This window comes from Psittacula echo (assembly GCF_963264785.1).
Source record: "Psittacula echo genome assembly, chromosome: 16".
Taxonomy (NCBI): Eukaryota; Metazoa; Chordata; class Aves; order Psittaciformes; family Psittacidae; genus Psittacula; species Psittacula echo.
The window spans coordinates 3,454,652-3,477,493 of NC_137752.1; the positions used below are offsets into that span (position 1 = coordinate 3,454,652).

The 22,842-nt window shown below is 40.4% G+C and overlaps 1 protein-coding gene across 7 annotated transcripts in view; it reads left to right on the forward strand.

Annotated features, from left to right (window-relative positions):
- The window catches only part of GAPVD1 (GTPase activating protein and VPS9 domains 1), a 31,977-nt gene extending 11,279 nt beyond the window's left edge, over window positions 1-20,698 (forward strand). For 4 of the 7 annotated variants that reach the window (XM_080630775.1, XM_080630777.1, XM_080630776.1 and 1 more), the window contains 21 exons: window positions 28-217; window positions 1,984-2,144; window positions 3,007-3,136; window positions 4,038-4,163; window positions 4,919-5,092; window positions 5,387-5,527; window positions 6,144-6,278; window positions 6,844-6,963; window positions 7,426-7,503; window positions 7,628-8,001; window positions 8,534-8,621; window positions 9,702-9,782; window positions 10,427-10,549; window positions 10,912-11,041; window positions 11,461-11,570; window positions 12,065-12,224; window positions 12,705-12,892; window positions 14,262-14,475; window positions 15,033-15,105; window positions 15,968-16,165; window positions 16,886-20,698. In XM_080630775.1, coding sequence (XP_080486901.1) covers window positions 28-217; window positions 1,984-2,144; window positions 3,007-3,136; window positions 4,038-4,163; window positions 4,919-5,092; window positions 5,387-5,527; window positions 6,144-6,278; window positions 6,844-6,963; window positions 7,426-7,503; window positions 7,628-8,001; window positions 8,534-8,621; window positions 9,702-9,782; window positions 10,427-10,549; window positions 10,912-11,041; window positions 11,461-11,570; window positions 12,065-12,224; window positions 12,705-12,892; window positions 14,262-14,475; window positions 15,033-15,105; window positions 15,968-16,165; window positions 16,886-17,026 — 3,135 coding nt within the window. In that variant the 3' untranslated portion in view covers window positions 17,027-20,698. Of the gene's footprint in view, window positions 1-27; window positions 218-1,983; window positions 2,145-3,006; window positions 3,137-4,037; window positions 4,164-4,918; window positions 5,093-5,386; window positions 5,528-6,143; window positions 6,279-6,843; window positions 6,964-7,425; window positions 7,504-7,627; window positions 8,002-8,533; window positions 8,622-9,701; window positions 9,783-10,426; window positions 10,550-10,911; window positions 11,042-11,460; window positions 11,571-12,064; window positions 12,225-12,704; window positions 12,893-14,261; window positions 14,476-15,032; window positions 15,106-15,967; window positions 16,166-16,885 lie in introns of those variants that run through there. The other 3 variants (XM_080630780.1, XM_080630779.1, XM_080630781.1) reach the window with 3 other exon arrangements.
- Window positions 20,699-22,842: the final 2,144 nt, after the last annotated feature.

Below are 22,842 nucleotides of genomic sequence, written 5' to 3' on the forward strand. Positions count from 1 at the left end.
CAATTCTTAGTAATTGTAAATTTTCAGGTTGGCTTTATGCGGAATGTAATGTCAAGTGATCAGCTTAAGGAAGATCGGATGGCTTTGGAAAATTTGCTGGCAAACTTGCCCCAGAACAAACCAGGGAAAAGCAGCAGCCTTGAAATGACTCCATATAACACCCCACAGCTTTCTCCTGCAACTACTCCAGCTAACAAAAAAAATCGATTACCAATAGGTAAGAAGAGCAAGCAGGCTTCTTGCATGATCTGATACCTTGATACATCTTCTGTGCCATTTCTTCAGTCACCTCTTGGGGCTACTCTTTGACTACACCTCCAGTTCCTGCTTTTTCTGTGTAGATGATGAAGAATTTTCTTTTGCATAGAAAAGCCAGGTAACTTCCTTATTTTCTGGTGCCAGTATGGTGAACTCCAGCACTCTGGTTGAGCTTGGGAAAAATGCTGGAGTGCTAGTGCAATGATAATAAAGGGAAAGTTTGAAAATGGGAAGCAGATCTAGGAGGGAATATTGCTTAGGAAAGTGGTGAGGTGCAAGTAGTGACACTTAATTAGTGGGGTAAAATAAGTTTAAATCTTTTGTGTCTCAGAAGAGAGCAAATGGGGAACAGCATAAAAAAGTAAGAGCAGAACTTTCAGAGTATATGCCAAAAAGAGCAGCTTGCTTCTTTCTCCATTATGTGCCTGGTTTTAATTCCACTTGTTAGAAAATTGTAGTGCAGCTTTGCTTGTTGGGGTTTTGTCCTCTCTTTGAAGAGGATTCTGAGTCTTGAACTTGTCTATTTCAATAATATTTTATCATAAAATAGGAAGTGTGGTGCTCATCTTCAGTGTATATTTATATGACTATGACCACACAGGATGTTTTTGTTTGTTTGAGGGATTTGGTGTTAGTGTTTATGTAACAGGATGAAAATATGTAGAGCCCAATAAGCGGCAAAAAAACCCCACAAAACCAACCCCAAAACAAACCTATCCCATGTTGTTTTAACTCTGCTTCTGAATGGCTCTGGTCTTATGCCTACAAATTAGTGGCACAACAGCATTTATTTTATGGTATAAATTAGTTTTTGCTCAAAGTTTTTATTTGTTTTGTTTCATTTTAATGCTCTCGAAATCCAGGACAGCAGTTGGCAGCCATTACTGCCTGGGATACTTCTGCTACCAATCTTTCTGCTCATATAACTCTAGTAACCCCTTTTGGTGGGTAATGCCCTCTTTCTGTTCTTCTCTGTGAAATGTTTACTTGTAACACGACTTGAGCATGCCTTTGGTTTACTTTGGCAATCAGTTGCTTTGCCAGATTTCTGTATTGATTTTTATTTGAAACTCATTTAATATGTACATGTAGGTTTTAAAAACACTATGAGTGCCTTTGTGTGATAATCAAAATCTGGCTTGGACTTGTGCACACTTGCCTTGTTTTCCCAGATCAAATAAAGAAATAACTGGTGTCATGCTGCCATACTTAGAAATCTTAATTCCGTGTGGGCGTTTTTCCTTCCATGATGCCAAACAGCAGAATATGAGGCTACATGAAAAGATTAAAAAAAGATGCAAAGTAATCAAAATAAAACATCTGTTAGAATACAATTTCCCTGCTTTTTAGAAAACTCCTAAACAAATTGATTAGAGTTTTAAACCAGAAATGTTGACTTTTTTTGTTAGTTATAAACCTCTTCATTTTTTCATATAACTCATTAAAGATCTTTCTGTGATTGGAATATACTGAACTTGTGTATGCAAACAAGACATAGTATAACTCATTTTTCTAAGCTTTTATGTTGAAAGTTTGCTTTTTGGCAGTGCAGTACTCTAAATTTAAGGACCATCTCCATCTCACAAAGTTTAATAAAACTTGGCATTTTGTGAGTTTATTGAGTAATTCAAAACACTGTGGTTCTGTATTTCCATTGTATTGTCTTTTTTCCCTCCTTAAACAAGCAAAAGCTTTCTAATATTGATATTCAAAATATTTTCATAGCAACTCGTAGCAGAAGTAGATCAAATATGCTAATGGATCAGCATGGAGATCATGAAGGATCCTCCCAGGAGACTATCCCAGAAGTTCAGCCGGAAGAAGTGCTGGTGATTTCTTTGGGGACAGGTCCACAGATAACTCCAGGAATGATGTCAGAAAATGAGGTATGTAAAATCTGTCACATCTCGGATATTTTAAGAAGTACAGCCTGTGTGTTCTTTAATAGCAGAACAATGATGTTGTGACACTATGTTTTGGTAATGAATCTGGAATGGGAATTAAAATCCTTACTTTGTTTTACTGAACTTCGGAGCTGTAGCTTTCAAATTTCCCTTTGTTAGGTGATATTTTTTCCTCACTTAGTGTATCTGCAAGTTATGAAAACCAGTATGTAAACACAGGAAAAATGAATCTGACAGATTTATGAAGAGGCTTTATCTAGTGTGCTTAAGAGCAAACTCAGGCTATCGTTTCCGAGCCTGAAGAAGCGGATTCAGTTACCTCTCTGCATGCTCTGTCCTTTGGATCAAGTGGTACAGGTGAATGACAGAACTGGAACACTGATCCTGACAGTTTTGACAGCTCAGACCTGAAATGCACAGACCTAGCTGGCAAGGGCGGAGCTGTGGTCACGTTGCCAGGAATGCCTTCAGACTGTGCTGCTTAGAGTAAGGCTGGTTCTACAGCCTTTTATCTCCCCAGCTGTAGCACAGCTTCTGCTTTCATCTTTGCTGCCTTGCCTGGTAGTTCAGATTATCTCCTTTTGCAACCTGCTGAGCATCAGTTTCCATACTATATTAGTCTGCTGGGGTGAGGAAGGAACTTGTGGCTCCATTATTATCAGGATTTGTCTTACATTCACATCTTGATTACCTTATGTTCTCTCCAAGCTCTGACTTTGGAGATAGCTGTCTTTTTTCAAATGGAATGTTAGAAATTCAGTTGTGCCATTAACAGTTAGGGAAACCAATGTAAAAATGCATGCAATGTTTTAAGGAAGACTTGTTTCTTTTTCCCACTTTTCAGGTCTTAAATATGCAACTTGCAGATGGTGGACAAGGAGATGTCCCTGTTGATGAAAACAAACTACATGGTAAACCTGATAAAACCTTGCGCTTTTCCCTCTGCAGTGATAATCTGGAAGGAATATCTGAAGGTGAAGGGCCACTTAAGTCTTCAAGTTGTTTTTTTCCTTAACTATAAAAGGAACTTCTGTTAAGCACAGCATGTCATCTTTGCCATTTTGAAGGCTGTGCTATTTTATCCAGAGAGCCTGTCTTTTCTCTTAGGCATTCAAATAAAGACGTATGGAGCTGAACTGTACTCAGTTATGCAAAGGCATAACCGAGTCTGAGAACTAGGAAGAAAAAACTAAGTGTCTTTAGAAAGAGAAAACAGAGAGGATTTTGTTTTGCTTTTTTTGCTGCTGCTTTTAAATGTAAGTGGAGTACTAATTATTAAGATAACCTAAGTTAGCTCTAAATTTAGACTTCTCAGACTTCATTTTTCATCATGTTTTAATAAGCTATTACATATCTCAGAATAGTTTCTGGACTCTGGACAACTCCTTTATCAGATGCAGCAAAGCAGAGGTTTATTTCTGATATTGAAGAGGTTTATACAGGTCATGCAGCATGCATTATATCGTGTAGCTTCCATAATTTAGTTTTTGCTCTCTCTTCTCAAAATAAGGAGCCAAATTCAGGGACAGGTAAACAGATTAATGACAAAGACTTCATTGACAACTTAGTTACAGTTAAGTAATAGTAACAGTAATAGTGAGATTCCAGCTGTTTCTGTAAATATATTTGTAGATTATTGTAATTAGTACTATACTAAACATGGGAAGTACGTGTCACGTTGCAGATTAAGTGTCTGTAGAACCAGGAGCAAGAGTAGAGCAAATGCACATGTAGTTCATCAATTCAGTATTTTATATTGGCACTGCTACTTCATTTCTTTTCATCTTTCCAGTTAATTGTGTCCTGGATTGTTAACGTTGTATATTTAGGAACTGTTACTCAAATTAGACTTACAGTAAACTGCTGTTTTCACAGGTCCTTCCAATCGCTCCAACTCTGTGTCATCTTTGGATTTAGAAGGGGAGTCTGTGTCGGAGCTCGGCGCGGGCCCCTCTGGGAGCAATGGTGTAGAAGCTCTGCAGCTGTTAGAGCATGAACAAGGCAGGTGCATGTTCTCTAATACAAGTGCCTGAGGTGCTGTAGATGCTAAAGCTGAAATTCTCTGGAAAAAGGTTGAAAAATTGACTAGTTGGGAAGAAACAAGTGAAAGTTTTCCTGTGCAATCACTATTGCATATCATTTTTTTCCCCCAAGAAATATTTCTTGTAGGCTGTTGTTAGGAAATCATATGAGATTTTGAGGTCCTGTAAGGGAACCTGCTTGTAAAGTTTTGCTTGATACCAATTTTGCCTTTCAGGGAAATGGGTGACCTGAACTGGGATAATCTTAAAGCATCTGGATAGCTTCCTGTTTCATATATATTTGTGAAATGCTGGAACAGGTTGTCCAAAGAAGTTGTGGTGTCTCCAGCTTGGAGATCATCAAAACATACTGGCAATGATCATGAACAACCTGCTGTAATTAACCCTCTTTTGAACAGAGGGTTTGGGCTTGAATGATCTCTGGAGGCCACAGCTGTTCTCAGTTCTTGCAAGGCTTGTATCAGTTTTGTCTGTCAGTTGGTTGATAGGTCACCATGTGTAGTGTAAGATTTTTCTTCTTAAGTCTCAAATGGACTTAAAAACTGTTTTCAGGCAGCATCTCTTGAATAGCGCTTTACAGGCCCTACTTTAAAACGCTCTTATCTGACAGAATTAGAGGGTTGTTTGTTTTCCTTTAATATACTCTTACAGATTTTCAATGAGAAGTAATTGGAAAAGCCTTTAAAAAATCGAGACCTTTCTGTTTTTGCACAGCCACAACTCAGGATAATCTTGATGACAAGCTCCGTAAATTTGAAATCCGTGACATGATGGGGTTGACTGATGACAGAGATATATCAGAAACTGTGAGTGAAACTTGGAGTACAGATGTCTTGGGAAGTGACTTCGATCCAAATATTGATGAAGATCGTTTGCAGGAAATAGCAGGTAACTCGGTGGTGCAGCTGGTATGTTAAAATGCTTCATGCTTGCTTTAAACTAGCGAGGCTGCAGAGCCCTCCTCCTCCTCCCTTTTGAAATTGATGTGTTTGCATTGATTAAACTGGAGGATTTTGTGTGCATGACCTGAATTGTATTTAGTTGCTTATTCCCATCTTTTCAACGTTGTTTTTCATGGTTACTTTATTAAGGACACCTAAAATGTGTTCTTATTTTCTTTCTGATCAGAGCTGTCTTCAGGAAGCCTTTATCTAGCTATACGCTTTGGCTTTACTTTTGCAGGTGCAGCTGCAGAGAACATGCTAGGCAGCTTGCTGTGTTTACCAGGTTCAGGATCCGTGTTGCTTGATCCCTGCACAGGTTCAACCATATCAGAAACCACAAGTGAGGCGTGGAGTGTGGAAGTATTACCAAGTGATTCAGGTCAGAATCGTGCAGTTTTTGCTTATTTCTTCAGCATGAATCAAGACTCTTCTAGAGGCATAGAGTGCCAAACAACAGCATCTTCCTCTCTTTCTTTGTGAAATTATTGTCCTAGGGTTAAGTTAGTGTTTGTGAATGCTTCCAGTATTAACAGGACAAACTGTTCCTAGGCAGAGAGAAGATGGAAAGCATTGTGACAAGTAACTACTCACTGTTACTTAAGAAGTTCTTCGGGGCCAAAAAGGGCAAGAGGGGATTGCAGAGCAGACTTCTGTTTGCTTTCCTTCCCTGTGACGTTAAGTAGGGCTACCTAGGATCACAGTTTGCTTTGGTTAGTGAAGATTTCACTGTATACTGTTGTATCTAAGAAATACAATACTAAGAGAAATAAAAACTACTTAGAATGCCTATGCAGATAGAACAGTGCTATTTGTGCAGCGTCCTGCTTTCTGTATAAAGGACTGTAAGAAAACACTTGCTGAAGTAGTTGAGTTAGCTTAGAACTTAATATACTAAACCAACACATACCCCTCTTCCTTCTTTATGTGAACATTAAGGGAGATGGTATTGAGTAATGATACTTTTTCTCTCTACTCTCCATTGTCTCCCTTTGTAGAGGCCCCAGATTTAAAACAGGAGGAAAGACTACAAGAACTGGAAAGCTGTTCTGGGCTGGGTAGCACATCTGATGACACAGATGTAAGGGAGGTCAGTTCTCGACCCAGCACACCAGGCCTCAGCGTTGTATCAGGTGAGTTTACATGTTCTGTTAGAAAGTGATCAGCACCTGCTTTGCTGCACTTCAGTTATACTTCATTTCACTCATAAGATAATTTCTTGCACTCATTCTAAAATTTTCAAAGCAGTAATTCTTTGTTCATCTTACAGAAGAAAATAAAAAGGCAGCAGAGTCTCGAATACTCTGTGCTATAGTAGCAATGGTTAGCTGTGGAGTATGGATTTTGAAGAAACTCCTGACTTTCTTGCATTTAGTTATATTGTCACAACATTCTTTTTATTTAAGTAAATCAGCATGTATCTACTTCACTTCTTTGGTTTCTGCAAAGTATTTAAAAATTAAGTGTCTTTCTAATGCCCATTGTCGAAATGTATTCATGACTGTGTTAAAACAGCTGAAGACGTACAGCAGAAATAAAATGTTATTTTAGGAGTGTAGAAATTCATTATGTCTCTAGATGCTGCTGTGAGTTAGGACTTGATTATGGCAGTGTTCGCCAAACTTTTTAATAGCTTCAAGGTCTTTCTTCCTTTTTCTCTGAAAGTCTATATCAGATGCTTCTTTTGTTATGCATAAGGTATTAGTGCAACATCTGAAGATATTCCTAATAAGATTGAGGATCTGAGGTCTGAGTGCAGCTCTGACTTTGGGGGAAAAGATTCTGTGACGAGTCCTGACATGGATGAAACAGCCCATGGTAAGTGACCTGTAAAGGAGAATTAGAATCTCTGGTAACTGAAGTCTCACAAATGTCAGTAGAAGCCTTAAATTTTACAGTTTTTCCTGACTTCAAAGTTCTGGTGGCTAAGCTCAGCACTTTTCTTATTTGCTAGCACTGTGTTTGTTTGACAAATTGATTCCAGGACTTTACAGTAGTAGAGCTTGAGTGCTAGGTCTAAGATCACCTTTTCCTAATTCATTTTGATTACATTGACTGTCCTCTTGCATTTTGGAATTGGTCTGCTCCTCAAGATTTCCCCACTTTTTGTGATGGAATTCTTCGATCATTTCAGCATACTACAGCAATCTTTCCATATGAAAATGTCTTTAGAAATATTTTGCAGTATAGGTTTTTGTGAACTTTTGCTGCTGAGGGCTGTTTTTCCAATGTCACTTATAGTTCTTGGTACAGCATTAACTGTTCTTTTCTGTGTTTCAGGAGCCAGCCAATTGACATCTCCTCCTTCTCAGACAGATTCTTTGCTTGCACTGTTTGATCCTTTATCATCAAATGAAGGTGAGTTGTAAAGAGTAAGCTTTTTTAAAAAAACCAAGTATTTTCAATGCTTCTGTATTAATACCAGCTAATTTAGAAGAATCTTTAAAGAAAGGCATGCTTTCTTTTATGCTTATGACCACAGGTGTATCAGCTGTAGTAAGGCCTAAAGTACATTATGCAAGACCCTCTCATCCACCACCAGATCCCCCAATCTTGGAAGGAGCCATAGGAGGTAATGAGGCCCGATTACCGAACTTTGGGTCTCACTCTTTAATTCCAACCGATTTAGAAGCATTCAAGCAGAGACATTCTTACCCAGAGAGACTAGTCCGCAGTAGGAGTTCAGATATAGTATCATCAGTTCGGAGACCTATGAGTGATCCTGGGTGGAACAGACGTCCTGGAAATGAGGAGAGGGAGCTTCCTATGCCAGCCACCAACGCTGGAGCAGCTGGTCTGGTGGCTGCATCACAGTCATCATCATCATCTCCCAGTAAAGACTCCTCCAGGGGAGAGGTAAGGCTTCTATACATCTCTTTCTTTGTTTTTCTCTGTGAATGCTCATTGTAATTATGCATCTAATGCCAGAAAGCTGTTATTAAATGTGTGTAGCCAAGGAAATAACAGTGTACTTTTGTTATCTTGTAAATGTTGGCCAATAATGTTTTACAAGTTAAAGCTACAGACGTTCAGAGTGGCTTAAATGAATCTGGCTTCTCTTCAACATACTGAATGAGCTTTACTTGATTTGGTGGGACTTCAGAAATACAGATTTGCTGAAGTGGCTAAATTTGAAATACTACAGCATCCTGAAAAGTAATTTTCTCTAAAAAAAGAAGTGAAATCTAAGTTTCTTCATGTCTTTGGTTTAGCATTTATAGGCTGCCCTCTTCAGGAGGAACATTTCCAACTTCATCTGCTATGGCTTTTGTGCCCTGCTGTAGTTCTGTTTTTACAGTCAGTGTAGCAAAACCTGATGTGAAGGAGGAGTTTTGCCTTTGCACTTGATATAATAAGTGCTCAAATGTAGACTCTGCCCTTTTTACAGATTGAAGAGCGAAAAGACAGTGATGATGAGAAGTCTGACAGAAACAAACCCTGGTGGAGGAAACGTTTTGTGTCTGCCATGCCCAAAGGTAGGATCACGTCCATCTGGTTTTGGCACTTTAGTAAGAGTGCACACTGCCTTTATGATGTCTTTAGTCACTTTTATGGAAAGTGTTTACAGTTTCACTTTGAAAAGCCGACCAAGCTGGCACAGACTTGTGACACAGTAAAGCTGTACTGTTTGACTTTGAAAAAGATGGGATTCGTATTTATAAAATTGCAAGTGTTGCAGTAAAGAGAGAATTATTGAAATGCCAAGTATGCAGAACCTATAAAGAAGAGTGTAAGCTGAAACAAATTTGGTTAGTCATTGTGTTATCATAATCATTCAGTAACCTCGGAATCTTTATGTAAGGCCAATCATTTCATAGTTGTATGATATTAACTTTATTGCAGCTTCACTGAGAACTAGTCTTAATTTTCTACAGATGGTAGCATCCTAGTTGAAGGATATTGATAACTTAGGTTATCTCATGTAACACAGCATGAGTGGAAATTGGACTTTGCTATTTACAAAGTAAAGCTTGTTCAAGATAATACTTTCATGCTGTGAATGATATCAACTTGGGATGGAACAATGTGTGCAATATTAGATATTCTACAGACTTTCAGTTAGGAAAGACTCACCATAATCCTTGAAGATTAACTTTGGATGACGTTACAGTATTTTAATACCATTTTATTTGCTTTTCCATTTCACCATGTGCTGTGTTTGCATCTTTTTCTTGAATTTAGTAGTGGGAACCAGTTGCCAGAAAAGATTCGTGTCATGATGAGCAATATTTGAGTTAGGACTATTGGCTAAACTGAAGTGTAAATATATATGTAAATAAAAATGGGAAGCTACCTGACTCCCTGGTGAGTCATTGCCTAGAGTGTATAGTACCTGGAAGGCAAAACTGTTTTGCCTGGTTCATGGTAGCATGTCCATAAAGGTGTAACTTAACTACATATGATGACGTTACAGTTCTGCTCCACCCTGTAGATAGGTTCATGCTTTTATTGAAGTTTATTGCATGACAGACTTCTGCATTAGCCACTTCCTTAACGTTTCTTTAATCTGGCCATTATCTCAGACTGGTCTTTGATAAAGTACCTTTCATTTTCAGCTCCTATTCCATTTAGAAAGAAAGAAAAACAAGAAAAAGACAAAGATGACATGGTGCCTGACAGATACTCAACACTTCAAGGTATGAGAATAATATCATCACAGTAAGTTTCTATCATAACATACCCTCTAGAGTTCCAGAGTGCCCACCAGCTATCTATTTACAGAAAGATATAAACTATTGTAGTTAATGTTCACAACTGGCTTTCTGAATAAGAAAATGAATAAAGACTTCTTGGCTTGAAGGCTGTTTTTAAACTGTTATGCTTCTGTCAATATGTGTAGTACTGAATTCTTGACTCCAGCCTTCACTTCCCCTCTCATTACAAAGCTCATGTCCTTATCATAGCTGAGCTGTAAGGATAGTTGCAGACACATTCCTGTAATAGTTACTTAAGTGCTAAAATAAACCTGATTTGAACCTGGGTATTTAGCTTTCTGTTTGCCTAAGTATTTCTAGAAGTCTTCAAATATATGAGAACTATTTGTGTATGTGGTATAAATATGCTAAGGATCTGGCTTTATTTGTTCACTTTCATTGTACTTTTTCCTGCTTTTGCTTCAGACTTTATAAATGTATTTGACTTGTGGCTAGATGAAGACAAGCAGCTATTTGTTTGATGTGGCTAAAACAGAGAGCAAATGTGTAGGTCTAAATGCTTGTATTTGCTTTCAGTTGGCACACACTACAAGGCTAACTTCTGTTGTTTTTAATGGTGTTTTCAGATGATCCCAGCCCAAGGCTCAGTGCACAGGCACAAGCTGCAGAGGACATTTTGGACAAATACAGGAATGCAATCAAGAGAACCAGTCCTAGTGAAGGAGCCATAGTAAACTATGACGGTGCAGGTGAGAACCTGGCTTTCACAATCAGCGCTGACATAATTTCTCCTTAAAGATAAAAACACTTCAGCATTCTAGACCAATGTTAGTACTAACAGCTGAACAATGTGAGCTCTAAAGCAGGAACATTTTGTCAATTAATCTGAGACTGAGAATTAAATCAATATTCCCAAGGTCTTCCAAAACTGACTTATAGATTGTGTATTTTTAATATACTCTTTTCACTTATTCAGAACAATTTGGTTTATTTGCTGTCTCCATTCCCTCCCTGACCTCAGAATAACAAGAAGAAAATAGAGAATATTAGTCTAGTTTCTTCTTCTCACTCCTCTATTCAAGTGTTACATTGATTATTTTCATTTCCCTAGAGGCTATTGGGGATGGTGAGAGTATGCACGACTCTCCACGTGATGAGGCTTTGCAAAACATGTCTGCAGATGATCTCCCGGACTCTGCAAGTCAAGTAGCACAGCCACAAAGTTCTGCTTTCTCCTACAGGTAAATATATTTGCAGGTTTAATCTTACCCACGTAATGGATTAAGAGCTGAAGCCATGTGATTGTTTTCCACAACAATAACAGTATGGATCAATTGTAAACCTTCACATACTTTTAGCTTTAAGCATCTCATATCGTAGCATCTCATGGCATGTTGTATTTCCATGAGTGAAGGGGGTGTATTCTAACCTGAGACAATAGAGCAGGTCAGTGTTGAGGAAGATTCCTCTGAAACTGGTCTAGGTGCTATATTAAAGGAACTGATATTCTGAAGTCTTGGAAACATTGGTATATTAAAATTATGATAAATAACTTTTAGGCAGTATGTAAGAAATAGAAACAAACACAAAAGTAAAGACTGCTTATTGAAGAAGCAGACCTTGCAGCAGCTTTGTTAAGAAAATATTTTTCCTCTTTAAGGGATGCAAAGAAGAAATTGAGATTGGCTCTTTGTTCAGCAGATTCTGTTGCCTTCCCGATGCTGACACATTCAACAAGGAACGGTCTGCCAGACCACACAGACCCCGAAGGTAAATGTTCTTCATACATACAGATATTTTTGTACTGTATGTGTCTTTTCCCCCATCTAATGGCATCTGTACTGCACTGTTTATGGTACCTTCTGTTTGGCATAGATGCAGAAGCTATAAGCTGCCTTTTGCCCTCCAGTACTAATACAGTAACTTGTTTGATTTACTGAGTCTTTACGTTGACATAGTATGTGTTATGTTTCATCCCTCCATTCATGCTAGGTTTATTTGCAGACAGGTGAATTTGTCACTTTATCTGTTCCTCTTCACACTTCAGAATGGTTCTAAGTACTAAATAAGATAGAGATATGAAAACTTACCCCTTGATATCTCGGAAATTCAAAAATACTTATTAAATTGTTCTTAAAATAACATATATTGCCTAACATCGAGACACTTTATTTTAAACTTACATGTTTCCCATATTAAAAAAGTTGTATTTTCATAATGCCTACATTTATTTTCCTTAATAATTTTCTGCTGTTCTTTATTAGATAATGAAATTGTGTGCTTCTTGAAAGTTCAGCTAGCTGAAGCTATTAACCTCCAAGACAAGAACTTGATGGCCCAGCTGCAAGAGACTATGCGGTGTGTAAGCCGCTTTGATAACAGGACCTGTCGAAAGCTGCTGGCATCTATTGCAGAGGACTATAGGTAGTTTGTTCATTATCTTATTATTAATAGGTTTCCAAATGCATGTATTCATTCACTAGCAGATTGGGAAGACCCCTTGTGGTTTAAATTGTACTTTATCAAATCAGGTTATTACATCTCTGCCTTCCTACAATATGATGAAATTGCCTCAGCTATCTGCAAAGGGCTTAAAAAACCCTTGGACTTTAAGTCAGTCCAGATAGTAATGAACTCAGGTTAAATCAATCTGTGGGTAATGTTCAGCTCTAGCACACAGGAGATGCTATGTGGAAGTTGCTTCAGTCTAGCATTCTGGAGTGCTGCAAGGGCAGTGAATTCAACCAGAGAAATCTCTGTAAGATGGAACTTCCTAATTCAGGCTTTACCTTTGTTTTAAATACAACAGGTTGAAGCTACCTCTTGCACTACAACTCAACAGTTTGTAAAGCTATTAGCTTCTATCCTTATTATGAACCTGATATAAAAAAGTCTCTATTTTAGGAAAAGAGCTCCATATATCGCTTATTTAACTCGATGTCGCCAAGGGCTGCAAACGACACAAGCACACTTGGAAAGGCTGTTGCAAAGAGTTCTGCGAGATAAAGAAGTGGCCAACAGATACTTCACTACAGTATGTGTGAGGTTGCTGCTAGAGAGCAAAGAAAAGAAAATAAGAGAGTTTATTCAAGGTAAGATTTACTGCAGACAGTGGAGTGTTTATATTCCTTTACTCCATATTTAGATGCTGGCTCGGGTTAATGTTTTAAAATACAACTTCTGATCTGAGGAGCAGATTCCTACAACAATTTTCATTTTAGCTGGTGAATGAACAGCTCGGATTACTGTGAGTTAACAGTATGTTGTGGCAGCTAAGCCATGGTAAGTCACTGCATGTTTCACAGACTAAGAGAATAAAGGTAATCTGACCTCACTTGGTCCAAGAAGTTATGCTAAATCATATTACCTGACCCATGGAAGAAACATAAATACTACTAATTAGTTTAGACCTACTGATTAATGATAAATTAAGTTGCAGCATTCAGTCCTTAGTACAGAACCTGTGGTTGCCTCTTAGAAAATATAGAGAACTGTAGTAGTATGAATCAAAGATTCAAAAATACCAGATGATAAGGGATAGAGGCACTAGAAAGACAAGTCTCTCAGAAGAGGGTCATTTAAAACAGTTTCTGTGATCTCTAGGCACATATGTGGCTTAACAAAGTACTTAAGAAATTTTGAGTCAGTTCTTGCTCCTGGAGCATATAGTGCTGCATGCTAAATGTGCCTGAATAGGCTGGAATTAATATGAGAATTTACATAAACTGGGATTACAGTTCTAGTAAAAAGGTTCAGTGACCCAGGAAGGAGTTAAAGCCCTTTCATTGGATAAAAAGGAGACAGCTATTTCTGGATGATCTAAAAGAGAAATTGGCAACTGTAGTGTTTAGGCTGCTGGCAGATATGAGTGGCAGTTGTCTTCTGTTGTAGAGTGCTATAAATATGAAGCCAATGAATGGCCAGTTAGGAGCCAGAATGGACCATCCCATTTGGCCATGCTGAATTAACTTGGCTGCATTCCCCATTCTGTATTTTGCAGATAAATATGAAGGTTGTAACTATGTATACTTAATAAAGGTAGGGGTAGGAAATGGTACCCATGGGTTTTCTTGATATCTTCCCCCTCAGCATCTGACAACTTTGCATGTGCTGGTTCCTACCAAGGCGCTGTTGTAGTGATTGTTCTGGGTGTTATCTCTGTGGGTGGCTGGAAAGAAGGCATAAGAACTGGTACTTCAGAGGAAGTGATTAACGCAGTATCAAGTAGAGTATTTTGACCATATGCTTTGCTAAATGTGTTCTGTATGCTTTTTCTTTAATTCCTCCATTTATTTCAAGTGTTTCTGCTTGTACTTCCCTGGGTGTGGGTAAAACAGAGCTTCAGTGCTGCCTGGCAAGAAATCTGAAGTAGATTCTGGGCTCTTCTTTCCAGAGAAACCTATCAGAAATAATGGGGGTTTTAGTTAACAGAATGTTCTCTCTCTTTTTGCTTTATATCAGATTTTCAGAAACTCACAGCAGCAGATGATAAAACAGCCCAAGTTGAGGATTTTCTCCAGTTCTTGTATGGGGCTATGGCTCAGGATGCCATATGGCAGAATGCCAGTGAAGAACAGCTTCAGGATGCACAATTAGCTATAGAACGCAGCGTGATGAATCGTATTTTCAAGCTTGCATTCTACCCTAATCAGGATGGAGATATTTTGCGTGACCAGTAAGTTAATATCATTTGAAGTACCTGGTTTCTCTTTTGCAGTTGGGGCAGATGGAAGCTCTGCAGTCTTCATGTGGCAGACTTGACAAAGTCAGCCATGCTGTACAAGTTCATGCTTTCTTTTAGAACGTTTTGTAAAAGAACAATGAACTGCTTTAGCATCATGTGCAAAAGTTTGTGTTGGCAACACACTGCTAGAATAAAATTGTAAATGTAATGACTCAGGATACAGACTTTCAGATCTGCAAGTGTGTATGCTGAGAGTGATCAAAATCTGCGTCAGAACTCCTTCCATTTTCTGTTTTGGTACAGTATTTTCCATGCATTTGGGGTTTCTGTGGTTTAGAACATATGCTGTTTGAAAGTTCTGTTGGCTTGGATGGTAAAGTCGTCTGCATCTCATATTGACCTAGTGTCCATTAGCTGCAGGACCATCATGGTTATGTGCATTCCTCAAGATCTCTCTTGTAGTATCTTAAAACTCTTTGGAAACCCCAGGGGACTGCTGGCTGGCTGCTGCTGAAGTTTCAGTCTTTGCTTTTTGTGTTTGTTTTCAGGGTCCTTCATGAGCACATACAGAGGTTATCTAAAGTAGTGACTGCAAACCACAAAGCACTTCAGATACCTGAGGTAACTCCTTTCTTTCACTTTCATGTGTGTGCTGCGGTGCTTGGTTTTGGTTGTGTTTGGGATGGGGAAAGGGTTGCTTTGTTTTACACTTAGAAGTGTTGTGTTTCTGTGTGTGACAGCTGAAATATCTGGCAGGAAAAATGTGCTGTGCCCATAATTTAGTATCTTCCATTGGCTGATACTTCCAAATTAATTTATTTCTGATTTTGCCACCTCTGTCCTGACTGTAAGTTTTGAGAACTGCACGAAGATGCGGTAACTTCCTGATAATTGACTTCAAAAGACAAGATTTGAATCCCTTATGCTTCCAATCTGATTCATATGCCATAGCTGTGGTTTACCGCTGTCAAGTTAACTTTCTGAGCTAGCCAGAATTAATGGAACCTTGCAGATCTGTGAATTTGCCCAATGCTTTTCACTTTTCTCATGGCTAGTAGGATAAGTAAAAGCAGGTTGGTAGGTTTAAGAAGTCTGTCAAAGGCTGGATGTTTGCAGCTGTCCTGCTTCTCAGTCCAGCACTTGAACTGTATGACTCAAAACAGCCTGTGTTCATAAAGCTGCTGTGCAGAAGACTGAGACATACAGCTCTGCCTTTGTTTGAAACAGTGCACTGGAGAAGTCACAAAGAATCACAGGTTAATTGTGTTAGTTGCACATAGAGTGCTGTCTCCTTGTAGTTTTTTACTTAGCACAGCAGGAAACCACCTTCATTGTGAGTGTAATGGAACCATCTTGCCTTAAAGCTTACTGTTTCTCAGGGGTCTTGCTCCTGCCTTCTCTTCTCTGGTACGTCAGACCCTCTGTGGTGCACAGTAGTAGCTTGGACAAACAAGAACTGGCAGCGTGTTGGTTTTTTTCCTAGGTATATCTCCGGGAGGCACCATGGCCATCTGCACAGTCTGAAATCCGCACAATAAGCGCTTACAAAACCCCTCGAGACAAAGTACAGTGTATTCTGCGTATGTGTTCAACCATCATGAACCTGCTTAGTCTGGCAAATGAAGATTCAGTACCTGGGGCAGATGATTTTGTTCCTGTTCTGGTCTTTGTTCTCATAAAGGTGAGTTCTTTTGCAAAGATCACAAATCCCAGCTAATTCTTGTAATAAACAAGCAAATTTTAGGAAGAAAAATAATGCATTTGGGTAACTGGAAGCATGCTAGATTCAAACCCAGATCCAATTCAGTAGGTTTAAATAGAAACATTAGAAATACAGTCACAGTTATGGTTTTTGAATCCAAACAAACTGCATTTGGAACCAAGGAAATTGGGCAGAGATGTGTGTGGATTGAGTTAGTGGTTTTTTTTAGGTGTGTCCCCCAGCATTTGTCATCTGTGCCTGCTTAATGCTGTCCTTTTTCAGGACCAAGATCCACACTAGGACTGACTTGCATTGTGTTGCTGGTCTCTTTTAACATGAGTGTTTAGAGAATGGTGTGTCATGTATAAGATGCTAAAGCAATAGGCTTTTCCACATGTTGGAATCCTTGATGGCTTTTCTAGATCCTGCTGGTGTTGCCCTTCTTTCTCCGGGCCTGCTAGTCATTTTTCTTTGTAGGAAAAACGCTCTCTTCATCAAGTCTGATGCCTTCTGAGTGTGTGAAATTGGGGTGAACTGGACAAACAGTCACTAACCGACAGGCACACTTCATAATCATGTATTAGGAATATGTGAGGATCACTGCCCAAATAGGATTGTATTTTTATTCTGTATCTTGTAACCTTTTATGTTTAACTTTGCAAACAAGCTGTGAGTATCTTTTTCTTCTTTAACCCTCAGGCAAACCCACCTTGCTTGCTGTCCACTGTTCAGTACATTAGTAGTTTCTATGCCAACTGTTTATCTGGAGAAGAGTCGTACTGGTGGATGCAGTTCACAGCAGCAGTTGAATTCATTAAAACCATTGATGATCGCAAGTAACTCAAGCAGCACATGTATGGGCAGACTGTTAGCAGAAGAAGAGTCTATAAGAATGTACAACAGCTGCAAAAGCTGAAGAAGAGACTTTCCTTGTATAATACTGTACAGAATTGAGGCATTTTAAAACACACCTTTACTAATCAAATTAATGTAATGGATTTTTCCCTCTTCTCTTTTGGTTGCATTTCTCTCCCCTATAGATACTGGCACTGCAAAAGGGACCACAGTTTTCAGGTATTTTGGAGTCTCAAAACATGCAGAAAATTCTTCATGCTTTCCACACCACCCTTCTTTCTGAATTCTTACTCACGTGAATAATTCACTTCATTTAATTTCTAATATAAAACTGAAACAAGAAGAATCAGGGCAACCACTTAGTATACTTTCTAGCTTAATACACCTTTTATTAATAAAACACCAGCCACACTGAAGGTTTGTAGTAACTGACATTAGTTCTCAGTTATGTTTCACCGAAATTTAAAATCTGAGAGGACAGTGTAAATATTATATAACTATATTTAATGCATTGCAATTATCTTTGGACTCATTATCCTTTGAATAAACAAGCAAAAGCCTCTCTGACCTCTAACAGGTTGTGACATACTGTGTTTTGGTAATGAAAGGACTTCCTCGAAAGGCTAAGATTAAAAAAAGGGCAAGCTGAACTATTTATTAAACTGTAATTAAGATTACTGAAATTTCTAAAACTGGAATTTATAGTAGATGGGGCTTATTAGATAGCTGAACACTTTTTGGCTAGGGCATTAGGGTGTTACAAAGGTTTGGATATATAGAGGAGAGGAACTGTAAGTTACAATAGATAAGTCTAATATAAAAAAAAAGGAGAAATAAAATACCTTACTGTAATATTTTTTCTGAGCTATTGTGTATACTGTACAAACCCCAAACAGAGATCCTTAACAGAACCTTGGACTGTAATATATATTTTGATTAGTTGACATTAAATACATATGCCAGGGGTTTCAGTGAATGTTTTTACTAAATGTTCTTCGTGTTGTCTGCTATGCAGCAGTGCAAGTTTTACTGTTCATATAAAATATTTTAAATGATAACACTGTTCTTTATGAAACATATCATGGCATCAGTTCAGGGTGTTTTATACATTTCTCACCCCACTTTTCCCTTAAACTGACAAGTACCAAGTTAAAGTAGTTTTTATGCACAACACCATATGGATTTCTCCTGAGTGAAATGGTCTGAGTGATGGCCAGTGGTTGTTACCTGTATGTAAGCACTTGCTGGTCTTTTTTAGCTGGAATTACAGTGAAAAAGGACAGCGAGTGTTTAACCTTTTCATGTCAGTATTATTTCTTGCGCTTTCCTGAGTGTTCGTTGCACTTCTGACAGAGGGATGTGTTTAAGGCTTGGTGTCTCTTGAGTTCTGAAAAAACAAAACCTTTCTTGCATTCTCTTCGAAATAGGATTTTTGTTTTATAAGTGTGTGCATTTTGATGAGTAAAACCTGTAAGCAGCTAGTACTCGGGGAAAGAATTTGGTTCATTGAAATGAGAGCAATTTATGTCAAGTATCAAGTGCTTGATTTGGCTGAGCTACTGGTTGAGGCATAATTAAAGCTACTTACTTTCTAGGACTCTAATGTGTAACTCAGTATAGCAGCATTTTTGCCAAACTAATCACAGGTGAGAGGGTGGGATGGTAACTTCTCTTTATAGTCTTTCTCCTCTATTAGAGACTTGATTGTGTGGAGGAGCAATACTCAGTAGAAACAAAATTCTTCTGATCTGCCTTACTGTGGTAACTCGCTCTGTGTTGCACTGCAATATTCCAGTTCTTTAGCCTTGATGGGGTTTTGGTGCTGAACACATAACTTGATATTGCAAGCACAGCCCTGACCAATAACACTCAGCAGCGAAGCACAAACATGCCCTTGGAAGATATGGCCAGGTCATATCTAGAAGCAATATAAATTTATTTATATTGAAGTGTCCTGTAATATTTAGTTATTACTTGAATATCTGAGAAGTTAAGACCGATGTCTGAAAGTGCTTGTAGTCCTGCAGCTTGGGTTTTAGCTGGGGAGAGCATTTGTACAATCCCTAAAGGAGGCACAAAGACACTTCAGTTGGTGATTACCCTGCATTCTGCTTTGATTTGCAGACCTGGTCAGCAGGATTTGACCAGCACCATCAGATCCTTCAGATTTGCTCTCCTTTATGGAAGGGACAAGAACCATTTCCTTCACAGGTTTTATCACTTTGTTTTTCTATGTAGAACTGGAGTCTTTATTATTGTTTAGTTATTTTTAAACCAGTGAGTGTTTAAATGAGTCCCAGATGAGCTGAGAGTCTTCATAGCAAGATGGTCCTTTGCTTCTTTTTTCCAGCCTACTCTGAAAGTCCTTTATTAGAGTCTTGGTAGGTGTAGCTAGAGAATTAGACTTTCTGAAGAATTAAAAACCTTCCTCTAATGTCCTCTTACTGTTTTCCCCTGGTGTCCCATAACATTTTGTTTTAAAATGACGAATTACATGTCTAGGAAGTGATGTTGTTAGATTTTGGTGTGCAATAGTAAAGGTGAAAAGACACTGCATAAAGGACCAAAAGTAACAGCACTGCTGCCAAGAGGTGCCAGCCAAGTATCTGTTCCTGTAAACTTGGCGCTTTCTGTTAATTAAACTACTTCAGCCACTGAGGGATGAATGGAACATTGTGGGGAAAGGGAAGGGATCCTCAGTAGCAGGTTGCAGTCAAGACTCAGTCATTGACTTCAGCGCTGGTCGTTGGCATGTCAAGAAGGAGCTGCCAGATTAACCAGTGGCATGGCAATGCCTCTTAGTAGTACAGAGATGGTGTTTTCCTTTTTTTGGGTAGAGGAGGGAAAGCAAAGGGCTGGGTTTTTTCATCCCTAGGAGATTCCTTTTAGCTCCTAACCCTAAGGGAGACTTTTCTCTAAAGCTTTTCGAAATCCCCGTGAAGGAAAATCGGAGCGTGTATGGCCTGTTGGCTATTTCAGTTTCAAACCTTTTGTGTTGAAGACCTTGTACTACCAAATGCTGAATGTAACTGCCATAAACTTCAGGAAAAAAAGCCACGAACATGACCCTGTTTCCTATTGGTGACTTTCTGGTGAGCCCAGTGTTGGTTCGGATCGCTTGGAATCGCGACTGTTCCGTTGAGCCAAATTCTCAGAGAAGTTTGGGAGCTCTCTGCTGTGTTAATGCTGAGCGCACATGGGGAAGGGGAGCTGGAACAGGAGCAGGGGGAGGCCAGCCTGTGCAGCAGCAGTGCCTCCGGCCACTGAAGTGTGTGCTTGGCATGAGAGTAACACGCATGGCCATGCTGTGGTGCAGAGCATGCAGCCTCCGGCTGGCAGCGAGGCAGGAGAGTGGGAGCAGCAGGAAAGCAGTGGAGGAGGAGGAGAAGAATCCTCTCGTTTGGGTAACAGCTGACTTGGTTGAGCCTGTACTACTTGAGAATTAATCTCTGCTGAGTTAGTAGTGTGTGTTCTGTACCTTTTAATTGTGCTTTACCTCTATTTAAAAGCTTTGTACTGCCTCTCCTCTTTGAAACTGGTAAAGCCTTTCTAAATTAATGAGCTTGCACAATCTTGTATACAGGAACCCCATCTTGTCTCTAACGTGATTATTAATGTATTCTTCTGTAAAAACTGATTAAAAGGAGAGCAGTTTAACCGCCTGGGTTTCATGTTTCTGCCTTGTTCCAGTGCAACCAGCAGTTGTGCTGGAGATGGCATTCCAAGCGTGAACAACATCCCACTAACTTTACAGGGTTTCCCATGCCGCATCGCTGCTATGTTGTATCCTCAGACCTTTCCTGCATGCACCGAAGCTCACAGGGAGTGGGCAGTGGCAGAAGAGAAGCAAGAACCAATTAACACAGAGCTTTTGGGGTTTGTTTTAATTGTACAGCTTGGCTGTCCTAGTATCTTAAGGGTTAAAAATAGCTTCCTGCTGTCACAGCAGTGTGAGGTGGTACATGTGGGGACAGGCACCAGGACTGTGCCCCTTCACTGTGTGTTGGCTGTTGCCTTGCTTGAGTCCAAAAGTGCTGGTTTACTCATTTATCAGGAAGTTTTACTTACCTTATTTCACATCACCTACAAGACTGCAGGATCTCAGTGGCCACCACACATCTGCCCCAGTCCAACCCTGAACGGGGCAGTGGGTGAACTGGTGGGACCAGGGCGGATGTGCAGTGCTGCCGTGAGCTCGGTCCCCACAGTGTTATTGACCTTGATTCTCTCTCATTTGCATCCAGCATTTTTCATCCTCTGGAATATGGTGTTTGGGGACCTTTCCATCATTAAGTGGATTTACAGCAATTTCCTTATGTGTTTTCTCCAAGGGATTCTGTTATGAGAGGCACATTAAATCTCCATTAATACCTCATTATCCGACTGATAAGATTACCATGATAATGAGGCAGAAATTCTAATTGTTTCACTTCTGATTGTGCCTTTCATTAAATCATATACCTGGAAGTTGCTGTCGGAGAAGGGAGCTCCGGCCTGCAGACCCTGGGAGGTGAACCCATCCCCGTGCACCCTGGTCCTCTCCCCCAGTGACTGAGGGATGCTGGGCCATGATGGCCTTTCCTCCTGGGCTCCTGTGCCTCCTGCCATGGCTGCTTCTCTCTGCCATGGTACCAGGAGGCTTTCCAGGTGCCTCAGGGCCTTTAGTAACCTGTGCTGAGGAGCACGTTTTTGGAGAGAGCATGTTTTGTGTGGCCCTGCTGTGGTTTTACACAGCCGCTTGCTCCTCAGGGCATTTAAGCAAAGGGGTGTGCAGCCTCCTTCGGAGCTGTTACAGCCCATCAGGTCAATGATCCATGAACTAAAAAGTCTCTAAGCAGGAGCAATTATTGTCTATCATGTGTCAAAGGCACCCGTATTGACCCCGATAGATGGAGCCATTATGGCCTGTTGAGTCAATGATCCATGAATGGGGGAGTCCCAGGGAGTAGAGGTGTCACACAGCATGCCAGCACCATCCTGTCCATCCTTCCTGTCACTGCAGGGCATGGGGGTGTTGGGGCAGGGGTGGATTTGGGGAGCAGGGGCAGTGTGAGTGCAGGGGTCCCCCATGACCAGTAGGACCTGAGCTCTGCTTTGAGAGGGGAGACACCTTGATGGGGCTGTGTTGGCTGCATGTTGCTGGTTAAAGCCTTGTCATAACAGAGAGCTCATGGCCGTGGGAGCCCCGTTTGGCACTGGATCCCGCTCCAGAGCCACCAGCCCCTTACAGGATCCTGTCTGGATTCACCAGGACAAGGGGCCCTTTTTGGCACAGCATGGTGATGGGTGCGGAGCCCAGAACCGGGAGCAGGCAGCGCTGTGCTGCCCTACAAGAGATGGAGACGGGGACCCAGCACTTGTCCCCCTGCCCGGGCTCCTCCTGTCCAGATCTACACCAGAAAACAACGCTCCCCTGCACAAGTGGACTTGGTTAGGCTCCTCCTGTGCTACAGAGGCGATGATGTCTCCATAGTAACTGGTACATTTGGAGGGCAGGAGACAAAGCCTGTGCGGGAGCGATGGGCAGACCCCACAGCACAGCGGCACCCACAGCCCTCGGTGCTTCCCTCCCTTTGCTGGGAGCAAAGGTGATGCCACCTTGAGCCTGCTGCCATCGATGCAGGACCTGCTCCGTCCCCGCTCTGTGAGGAGCTGGATACGGCCCCGGTGCTCATGGCAGCAGTGGTGGGGTGTCACTGCTGCGGGGATGGGTGGCTTTTGGCACCAGCGGGCAGAGCTGGACCAGAGCTGTGGTTCCAAGCCGGGTGAATGTGCTGTTGGGCAGCACGTGGGCCAGGTAT